Below are 11,609 nucleotides of genomic sequence, written 5' to 3'. Positions count from 1 at the left end.
GGTCCTGGTCAAAAGTAGTGCACAGCACTATAGGCTAGAGTGTGTAAAATATACGATTTGTTCTGTGACTGAATAACATTGATGAAGGATAACGACTCCAATTTCTATGCTGTTGTAAAACAGGTTACTTTGTAAATGCGAATAAAAGAGGATTAGATTTGATTGGAGGTTGCTCTGACGGTTGGTTGAATGTCATGTTATAACATGTCTGTTAGTGTGGTTTCGCAAGGCTTCTTGGAACAAGCCAGTGCCAGCCATCATGTTGTAGTTGTGGATGGCCATTTTCAGTACTGTAACATACCAGTAGGTGTCAGTAAAGTAGCAATCAACACGAGTCTTGTCCACCAGCCAGCTCTCTAGCAATTTGCCAGGGGATGAGGTTGAATGGACACAAATCTACGTTATCGTAGACAGACCATACAATACATGTTATCTGGATCAGTCCTATTGCCATTCACAAGAATCAAAAAGAAATATTCTACATTTGATTGTCTCTTTAATCCTCGGAAATAATCTTCTCACAATAATGATGTTAATAGCGTTCCTTAACAAATGATCAAAAGCTTTTAACTTCAAAACAGGAGAGCAGAACTAGCTCGTGAAAAATAGAGAATCACTCATAATAGACATTACAGAGAAATCCATAATCAGCACCATAATAAACACATATTTAGAAAACAAGGAAAGGAGAAACCCCATGATTGGTGGAACCATAGGAGGAACATGATTAGTAGAACCGTAGGAAGAACATGATTGGTGGAACCGTAGGAGGAACATGATTGGTGGAACCGTAGGAGGAACATGATTGGTGGAACATGTCCAGATTCAGCTTTACCAGTATCCAATCACTATTCAGAATATATCAGTTATTACAGAAGTCATACTATACTTTCACACTATTAAATGAATGAATGACAAAAGTCAAACAAAATACACACAAGGTAACATTAGAAAACATGCTTTTAGAACCAAATATACCAGCCTCAATCCCCGACTAAAAATGACTGTCAAAATGATTGCATAGATTATTCTCAAAGGCTAGAAATCCAAATCAAACCGTCACCGTGACGCTAGTTTGCCGTGACCGCTAGGACAGGAGATATATACCTGCTGGCCACTGTCTGTTCTGTAGCTCAGGTGGGCCGGCTGTGGCTTACATCAACTAGAAGACATACTGTACAAGCAACTGGTTGGAATCTGGTTGGAATGACAGTGTCAGCTGGCTTTGCCCTGTGTCACTGTCATTTCAATCAGTTTTGCTAGTTGGGAAAGGCAAGAGGTCATTTCCTCAGGTCCTCATGAATGTCTTTACTTCTTGTTGTGGTAGTAGGCGGCCATCTTTACTTCTTGTTGCGGTAGTAGGCGGCCATCTTTACTTCTTGTTGCGGTAGTAGGCGGCCATCTTTACTTCTTGTTGTGGTAGTAGGCGGCCTTCTTTACTTCTTGTTGCGGTAGTAGGCGGCCATCTTTACTTCTTGTTGCGGTAGTAGGCGGCCATCTTTACTTCTTGTTGTGGTAGTAGGCGGCCATCTTTACTTCTTGTTGCGGTAGTAGGCCATCACCATCCTCGCCTTGCTCAAACTGATCCCCTTGGTTGAAGCGCCAGTTAACTTCTTGCTGCGGTAGTAGGTGGCCATCTTAACTTCTTGTTGTGGTAGTAGGCGGCCATCTTTACTTCTTGCTGCGGTAGTAGGCGGCCATCTTTACTTCTTGTTGTGGTAGTAGGCGGCCATCTTTACTTCTTGCTGCGGTAGTGTGCGGCCACCACCAAGTAGCTGTCTGGGGTGAGGTCCTTGGTGTTGGGTGACTTGGGGGACATGGGAAAGGTCTTCCCCTCCACTCTGGAGATCTGGAGCATCCGACATGGGTCGTGTTTCAACAGGTAGCTCTCAAAGGTCTCCCAGCCTCCTCCCACACGCACCATCACATGCTTGTTGTGTAGCATCTAGGAGAACAACAAGAAGAAGATTACTATATTTTCCAGTCAGTGTTCACAAACGTTAAAAAAAAAACTCTGGGAAAATCTTTAGCTGACAACGATATTATTTCATGGTGTAGTACAAAAGGGCTATTCAAATCCCAGCCTGGAGGTCCAGAGTACTGCTGGTGTTCTGTTCCACCTGATAATTCATCGCACTGACCCGATGTCCCAGGACTAAATCAGACCTTGATTAGAGGGGGAAGAATGAAAATCACAATGGAAATGTCTTTGAGATGCAGATTTTAATTTGCCTAGTGTAGTAGATGGACATCTCTAGTAATTCACAGCTAATACAATGGCTTTGTTTGATTCCTTTTTCACTAATAAATGACTCCAAAACTAAAAATTCATGTGCTGTGGTTTAACCAAGAAATTGTAATGATGTGGGTTGCATTGTATATAGCAATATTCTGTTAATTTCCTTCACACCTTTTAAATTACAACAACTCTCCTGTCTGCCACCTGCTACCTTCTGTAACGTGGTACTACTGTAAACACTACTCCTGCCTGCTACCTTCTGTAACGTGGTACTACTGTAAACACTACTCCTGCCTGCTACCTTCTGTAACGTGGTACTACTGTAAACACTACTCCTGCCTGCTACCTTCTGTAACGTGGTACTACTGTAAACACTACTCCTGCCTGCTACCTTCTGTAACGTGGTACTACTGTAAACACTACTCCTGGCTGCTACCTTCTGTAACGTGGTACTACTGTAAACACTACTCCTGCCTGCTACCTTCTGTAATGTGGTACTACTGTAAACACTACTCCTGCCTGCTACCTTCTGTAACGTGGTACTACTGTAAACACTACTCCTGCCTGCTACCTTCTGTAATGTGGTGCTACTGTAAACACTACTCCTGCCTGCTACCTTCTGTAACGTGGTACTACTTTAAACACTACTCCTGCCTGCTACCTTCTGTAATGTGGTACTACTGTAAACACTACTCCTGCCTGCTACCTTCTGTAACGTGGTACTACTGTAAACACTACTCCTGCCTGCTACCTTCTGTAACGTGGTACTACTGTAAACACTACTCCTGCCTGCTACCGTCTGTAACGTGGTACTACTGTAAACACTACTCCTGCAATGTAATGCAATGTATATCCTTTAGTAGGTTTAGTTAATGGAAAATGTAGGTTTGTATAGTTAATTGCTTAATTAATTAGTGTTAATTGTTCTGAGGGGAGGGGCTAGCCCTACAAAAGGAGCCTCTCTTTCAGTTCATAGGGAGGGCATTTTGGATTGAGCTGTGGATGGGGCAGCATTGTTTTAAGCTGTCCCATAAGGTAGACGTTTGATGGCAGTACTGTTGTTTTTGTTCCGGAATCACCTTGTAAATAAACACCTTTGCACAGAAGAACTTTTGCGGTTCCGCCATCTTTTTATTTTTATAGAGGTTAGGTTTTCCAGTTTAGCCTTCTGGCCTACTCTACGTGACAGTGATACTGTGTGCTACCAGCGGGGGTCCTTCTAGAGCGCATTGTCAGCCCTTGTTGACCTACAGTCCAGATCCTCCTTCAACAGCATTTTAAGACATGTGAATCCTGGTTGTAAATCCAAGATCCCAAGAGCACCAAATGCTACTTCACCAATCTGTACTTGTCAATAGACTTCATTCTTGCAAGGCATTTTTTTTTGCAAGGTCTGTTTGAGTTAGGGGTGGCAGGTAGCTTAGTGGTTAGAGGGTTGGGCCAGCAACCGAAAGGTTGCTGGATCGAATCCCCGAGCTGACAAGGTAAATATCTGTCATTCTGCCCCTGAACAAGACAGTTCCTAGGCTGTTATTGTAAATAAGAATTTGTTCTTTAACTGACTTGCCTTAGTTAAATAAAATAAATAAATAGAATGTTACAGTATACAGTAAGATATTTTGACATAAGAACATTTATTTTATGTAAACGAGGAAACAATTAGGAATAAATACAAATTAGGGCGATAGCTCATTGGCAACAATAACTGCATATGCATTATCGTAAAGTATCTTTGTGTTTTAGAAAAGGGCTATTCCAATCCTATGTATTATTTATCAAGCCTGTTGATCCTGAGGGCTCTCTTTTCCCCCGAACCCCATCAACCCTGGCTGGCCCATAGAGGTAGAAAGAGGAGTCTAGATGGATATAAACCATTTTTCTTTTTAAGCATGGATAATACAAAGAGGAGTTAACTTTCTATGTCTATGGGCCAGGACACAGACATAGTTGGAATAGCATCACCAGTAAATGAAGGCTCACAGCAGCAGAGGAGCTGCTACCAGTAGAGACAATGGACATCTGTCATCCACACAGTCAGGCAGTCCAAATATCAACACACTGCAATGTGCACTGTGTGTGTGTGTGTGTCAGGACCCGGTGCGAGAAACAGTCACTAATAATCGTCAGAACCCAGAAGATGAGGCAGACACAGCAGTACTAGAGATGGTGGTTTAATTAAAGAACAAAATCTTCAGGCAAAGAATCTAACTCCACAATGTCCAAACATAAAGCCAAGAAGCACAAAATGCTCCAAAATACAAAGAAAACTACACAAAGTGGTAAAAACAGCAGGGAAAAACAAACCTCAAAAGATCTAAAAAAATACACAAGAACTAAACCAGAGAACCTCTGGAAAATCCAATAGGAGACTCATATGTTCAGAACAAGGCTGGGGCTGGGTGCTAACATACAAACACTGAGCAAGGAACTGAGGAACACACAGGGTTTAAATACTAACAAGGGAACGACACAGGTGCAAACAATAATTAGAGCAAGGAAAAACAAAAGGTACAAAAAAGGTGCAATGGGGACATCTAGTGACCAAAACCTGAACAGTCCTGGCCAAAACCTGACAGTGTGTGTGTGTGTGTGTGACTGTGTGTGTGACTGTGTGACTGTGTGTGTGACTGTGTGTGTGACTGTGTGTGTGACTGTGTGACTGTGTGTGTGTGTGTGTGTGTGTGTGTGTGTGTGTGTGTGTGTGTGTGTGTGTGTGTGTGTGTGTGACTCAGTTCACATTGAGATGAGAAACATTATTGTTGTTAAACTGAAAACCTCATATAACTCCAACCTGGATTTTTTTTTTAAATCCTGCCAAAAGTGAAAGGTCAATAAACAACAAATTCCTGGTAAAAGTGGGTCAGCCAAAATCCAGACTCATAAAATTCAGACTCATCAAATCCAGACTCATAAAATTCAGACTCATCAAATTCAGACTCATAAAATTCAGACTCATCAAATCTCAGAACAAGAAGGAAAGAGTGGGTTTGCTATGAGGACAGAATTGGCTGTCATTAAACAGCCATCTGTAGTCATCAATGGTCTATGGGTCCCCGAGGACACTGAGGAGCAATGGACCTAAGTAAGTATTTCTGTAGCCGGGCATACAATCCGTATTCATATCTGCCGTATCAATATAATATTCACAGCAATATGAAACACCACAACCCCAGTGTAAATCACTTACAGTACAAGCCAGCCATGTGCAAAATTATTTACACCAGATTTCAACACTTCAGATTTGACCCCACCGAACCCAAAACATTCGGTCAAAGATATTTTGGCAGGCACAGTCCAAGCCCAATTTAAAGTCCAGCTGCTGTTAACTACGTGGCTGAGCCGTGTGCAACTAGAAAAATCATGTTACAAAAACAAGGTGTTTTTTTTGTGTCAGAGAAAGTGCGTTAAAAAGAAGACGAGGAGGTGGCACACACACCCGGATGAAGAGCATCTTCTCTCCGACGCGATAGCGGCCCTGAGCCTGTCTCTCCACACAGAACTTATTGGGACACTTGCAGGGAGGGTCCTCAAAGATATGCTTCACCTGAGACGCACACATGCACAAACAAACATCATTAGATTAGTCCGGAGGTCAATCCAACAACCCTCCACAAAATGCATGTTAATCCTCCTAAATTCCTGGTAATCCTCCTAAATTCCTGGTAATCCTCCTAAATTCCTGGTAAACCTCATAAATTCCTGGTAATCCTCCTAAATTCCTGGTAATCCTCCTAAATTCCTGGTAATCCTCCTACATTCCTGGTAATCCTCATACATTCCTGGTAATCCTGATACATTCCTGGTAATCCTGATACATTCCTGGTAATCCTGATACATTCCTGGTAATCCTCCTAAATTCCTGGTAATCCTCCTAAATTCCTGGTAATTCTCCTAAATTCCTGGTAATTCTCATAAATTCCTGGTAATTCTCATAAATTCCTGGTAATCCTCATAAATTCCTGGTAATTCTCATAAATTCCTGGTAATCCTCATAAATTCCTGGTAATCCTCATACATTCCTGGTAATCCTCATACATTCCTGGTAATCCTCCTAAATTCCTGGTAATCCTCCTAAATTCCTGGTAATCCTCCTAAATTCCTGGTAATCCTCCTAAATTCCTGGTAATCCTCCTAAATTCCTGGTAATCCTCCTAAATTCCTGGTAATTCTCATAAATTCCTGGTAATTCTCATAAATTCCTGGTAAACTTAATAAATTCCTGGTAATCAATCTGTAAATAACATGTAGTATTTGGTAGCATTGCCTTTGAATTGTTTAACTTGGGTCAAACGTTTTGGGTAGCCTTCCACAAGCTTCCCACAATAAATTGGGTGAATTTTGGCCCATTCCCATTCAGAGCAGGTGTAACTGAGTCAGGTTTGTAGGCCTCCTTGCTCGCACACGCTTTTTCAGTTCTGCCCACAAATTTTCTATGGGATTGAGGTCAGGGCTTTGTGATGGCCACTCCAATACCTTGACTTTGTTTTCCTTAAGCCATTTTGCCACAACTTTGGAAGTATGCTTGGGGTCATTGTCCATTTGGAAGACCAATTTGCAGCAGGTAGCCTAGTGGTTAGAGCATTGGACTAGTAACCAAAAGGTTGAAAGATCAAATCCCTGAGCTGACAAGGTGAAAATCTGTCATTCTGCCCCTGAACAAGGCAGTTAACCCCCTGTTCCTAGGCCGTCATTTAAAATAAGAATTTGTTCTTAACTGACTTGCGTAGTTAAATAAAGGTAAAATAAATATGTGTTGACTATCTTTGACAGAGGAATGGGAACACTGATATCAATGAAAAAAAAAAAAATCAATAAAACTAAATTTTGTGACCAAGCTTTAACTTCCTGACTGATGTCTTGAGATGTTGCTTCAATATATTGACATAAATTTCCATCCTCATGATGCCATCTATTTTGAGAAGTGCACCAGTCCCTCCTGCAGCAAAGCACACCCACAACATGATGCGGCCACCCCCGTGCTTCACGGTTGGGATGGTGTTCTTTGGCTTGTAAGCCTCCCCCTTCTTCCTCCAAACATAATGATGGTCATTATGGCCAAACAGTTCTATTTTTGTATCATCAAACCAGAGGACATTTTTCCAAAAGTATGATCTTTGTCCCCATGTGCAGTTGCAAGCGGTAGTCTGGCTTTTTTATGGCGGTTTTGGAGCAGTGGCTTCTTCCTTGTTGAGCGGCCTTTCAGGTTATGTCGATATAGGACTCGTTTTACTGTGGATATAGATACTTTTGTACCCGTTTCCTCCAGCATCTTCACAAGGTCCTGTACTGTTGTTCTGGGATTGATTTGCACTTTTCGCACCAAAGTACGTTCCTCTCTTGGAGACAGAATGCGTCTCCTTCCTGAGCGGTATGACGGCTGCGTGGTCCCATGGTGTTTATACTTGCGTACTATTGTTTGTACAGATGAACGTGGTACCGTCGGGCGTTTGGAAATTGATCTCAAGGATGAACCAGACTTGTGGAGGTCTACAATTTGTTTTTCGGAGGTCTTGGCTGATGCCTTTTGTTTTTCCCATGACGTCAAGCAAAGAGGCACTGAGTTTGAAGGTAGGCCTTGAAGTACATCCACAGGAACACCTCCAATAGGCTAATTGACATAATTAGAGTCAATCAGAAGCTTCTAAAGCCATGACATAATTTTCTGGAATTTTCCAAACTGTTAAAAAACCACAGTCAATTTAGTGTATGTGAACTTCTGACCCACTGGAATTGCGATACAGTGAATTATAAATGAAATAATCTGTCTGTAAACAGTTGTTGGAAAAATTACTTGTGTCATGCACAAAGTAGATGTCCTAACCGACTTGCCAAAACTATAGTTTGTTAACAAGAAATTTGTGGAGTGGTTGAAAAACGAGTTTTAATGACTCAATGACTGAGAAAATATGTAATTATGATAGCTAGGTCTATTTAACCTGAATGGATCATTAGTCATGTTAGCTAGCTAGCTTTTTACTCACCATTTTTGGTCAGCCACAACGCCTTTCCCATTTGTCCAGCAAAAAGTAATTCCATTCAGCGCTGGCTGCACGGTACGCTAGACTTGCTAAACAGCTGCAACCATCCTCATTGACAAGCTTACCTCATCACTTTGACCTTCTGGATTTGGCGGGAGAATTAACGCAGCATCAATAACCTAGCGTTAACAACCCAACCATGCTCTTTGTGAAGAAAGCAACCCAACTGACTGACCCAATACCTGCCACCACCAGTCATCCAAACAACCCTGCATTTTGTGTAGTGTAATGTAGTGCATATGAATATATTTAAGGGGAGAAATACAGGTTAAATATGTAGTCTACACAATTTCCCAATTACTGTTTGCATGGTCAAATAAGGGGCAAATTATATATTTTTTTATTATTGGAAATAGATTGACATGCATGTACAGTACCAGTCAAACATTTGCACACACCTACTCATTCCAGGGTTTTTCTTTCTTTTTTATTATATTTCTACATTGTAGAATAATAGTGAAGACATCAACACTATGAAATAACACATATGGAATCATGTAGTAACCAGAAAAGTGTTAAACAAATCAAAGTAACCACTCTTTGCCTTGATAACAATTTTGCACTCTTGGCATTCTCTCAACCAGCTTCACCTGTAATGCTTTTTCTACAGTCTCGAAGGAGTTCCCACATATGCTGAGCACTTGTTGGCTGCTTTTCCTTCACACTGCGGTCCAACTCATCCCAATTGGGTTGAGGTTGGGTGACTGTGGAGGCCAGGTCATCTGATGCAGCACTCCATCACCCTCCTTCTTGGTAAAATATCCGTCACTTCCTCAGTTTCATTCCCATGTCTGCATTGATGTTGTTTTTGTTTCTCTTGTCCAGATGCTGTTCTTGCTTTGTTTCATGTCTATTATTTATTAAATCAGCACCTTGTACTTGCATCCCATCTCCCAGCGTCTGCAGTTACGGAACTGTTACACTTACACAGTCTGGAGGTGTGTTGGGTCATTGTCCTGTTGAAAAACAAATGATAGTCCCACTAAGCGTAAACCATATGGGATGGCGTATCGCTACACGTGCAGAGATCATCCGTATACCTTCTATGCGTCTCACAAAGACATGTTGTTTGGAACCAAAAATCTCACATTTGGATTTATCAGACCAAAGGACAGATTTCCACCGCCCTAATGTCCATTACTCGTTTTTCTTGGCTCAATCTAGTCTTCTTATTGGTGTCCTTTAGTAGTGGTTTCTTTGCAGCAATTTGACCATGAAGGCCTGATTCAAGCAGTCTCCTCTGAACAGTTGATGTTGAGATGTTTCTGTTTCTTGAACTCTGTGAAGCATTTATTTGGGCTGCAATTTCAGAGGTGCAGTTAACTTTAATGAAATTATTCTCTGCAGCAGAGTTATCTCTGGGTCTTCCTTTCCTGTGGCGGTCCTCATGAGAGACAGTTTCATCATAGCACTTGATGGTTTTTGCGACTGTACAAATTTTCCAGATTGACTGACCTTCATGTCTTAAAGTAATGATGGACTGTCATTTCTCTTTGCTTATTTGAACTTTTCTTGACATAATATGGACTTGGTCTCTTACCAAAAAGGGCTAGCTTCTGTACACCACCCATACCTTGTCACAACACAACTGATTGGCTCAAACACATTAAGAAGGAAAGAAATTCCACAAATTAACTTTTAAGAAGGCACACCTGTTAATTGGAATGCATTCCAGGTGACTCCCTCATGAAGTTGGTTAAGAGAATGCTGAGTGTGCAAAGCTGTCATCAAGGCAAAGGGTGGCTATTTAGAAGAATCTCAAATCTAAAATATATTTTGATGTGTTTAACACTTTTTTTGGTTACGACATAATTCCATTTGTGGGATTTCATAGTGTTGATGTCTTCACTAATATTCTACAATGTAGAAAACAAGAGAAACACATGAATGAGTAGGTGTGTCCAAACTTTTGACTGGTACTGTATTTTATTAGTGCTAGTGCTTTTAATGTCAAATTCATAGCATGGCGCTCCATTGTGCCTCCGGAATAATTTATGATCATCGAAATTATAGCGGTTGAAATCTAATTCATGAGAAATGGAAACGTGTTGACTCTACCGAGAGTCGCTTCGCTTTATTAGGAAAATGTATGTCAGACAAACAAGGCTATCCCCGTGCCAATGAACGGAAGATAACCCCTTTATAATTATTCCAAAAAGAAAGTCTTTAAAAGTGAAGTTGGTGGTAGCCCTACCTGTCTGCGTTGAGGAGAGTTCGAGTCCGGGATCCACTGAATGAAACGGAATTTGAGTATTCATGGTGCGATTCCGGTAGCCTAACCTCGGAGAAACTATGTCATTAGGCTAACTGATACACATTAAATTAAATATGGTTCCCCGAAACGGAGTCGGACCATGGTCTTCCAATAGACACTGACGCACTGTCCTTTGACATGTTCATCATTAACGGTATTCATGGGTGGGGTTTTGAAATTCGATTGGTTATGAGTCTGACAGCATTACATAATAAAACGCCTATTGATTATTGATTGGTGGAGTGGTGAAATCAAATCTGTGGAAAGAAATGCTCGCCTATTTAACTGAACAGGGCTAATCTAAGATGACAAAAAGATGATCATAGGCTAGATTTCAAATAATCTAATATACTGGAATATTTACATATACAAGTCCGTACAGATCTCTTGATTGCATGTCAATGGATTACACACATAAAGATGCATAGCTGTGAAGTCTATCCATCTGAAGTGATCTTGTCCAGGATATACTTTTGTAAATAACATGTAGGCGACAGTAGTAGAGAAGAGTGTATTTTTTTCATTTATACATGTCCTTTTTATTGATTTTGAAGGAACACGTCACATTCCCCTCCTATGCTCTCTTAAACCCCAAATCATGCAGCAAAGGAATGACATCCCATGAGAGAAACTATGGAAACTAGACATTATTTGTTTACATTTCCTATATATAAAAAAAAAACGGACAGTGGAGTCGTTTTTTTTCGGCTATGATAATGAAATCAATAATATTCCAATAACTGGACAACCATCCCAACTGCATGAAAACGCTGGTGTTCCAAGTCTTCTTTTTGCAGTTCGACACAGATTGTCAGATCTCACAACACCTGCATAGACGCCCAGCATTTTGCCTTCAAAATAAAAGTCGGCGGTAGGACGCTATGTGTAAACGAATCTTTTTTTTGCAGCTTTGAATAGTGCATGATGTAAAAAATATAACTACATGAGTGAAAATTCTAAACGAAAGACACAGACTACATTATATAAGATAGATAATATTATAAGGTTTAGCACATTGAGGAAAGGTTGGAGTTTAAGTAAATTAATGTCAAGAACATAATAATAGCCTACTGGTAAA

The 11,609-nt window shown here is 40.8% G+C and overlaps 1 protein-coding gene across 2 annotated transcripts; it reads right to left on the bottom strand.

The window, feature by feature from the left end:
• Nucleotides 1–438: 438 nt before the first annotated feature.
• On the bottom strand, nucleotides 439–10,763 carry LOC129861941 (growth arrest-specific protein 2-like). 2 transcript variants are annotated; one of them, XM_055933163.1, is made up of 3 exons: nucleotides 10,472–10,763; nucleotides 5,676–5,783; nucleotides 439–1,945 (listed from the first exon to the last, which is right to left on the bottom strand). In XM_055933163.1, exons 2-3 carry the CDS (start codon nucleotides 5,688–5,690, stop codon nucleotides 1,736–1,738), a joined length of 225 nt encoding a protein of 74 aa, XP_055789138.1. In that variant the 5' UTR covers nucleotides 5,691–5,783; nucleotides 10,472–10,763; the 3' UTR covers nucleotides 439–1,735. The 2 variants fall into 2 exon arrangements, with proteins under 2 accessions (XP_055789138.1, XP_055789137.1); XM_055933162.1 differs by lacking the exon at nucleotides 10,472–10,763 and having other exon boundaries at nucleotides 5,676–5,881.
• Nucleotides 10,764–11,609: the final 846 nt, after the last annotated feature.

This window comes from Salvelinus fontinalis, chromosome 9, assembly GCF_029448725.1.
Source record: "Salvelinus fontinalis isolate EN_2023a chromosome 9, ASM2944872v1, whole genome shotgun sequence".
Taxonomy (NCBI): Eukaryota; Metazoa; Chordata; class Actinopteri; order Salmoniformes; family Salmonidae; genus Salvelinus; species Salvelinus fontinalis.
The sequence above is the reverse complement of the archived record's forward strand: the minus strand, read 5'-3'. Positions and strand labels throughout refer to the sequence as shown.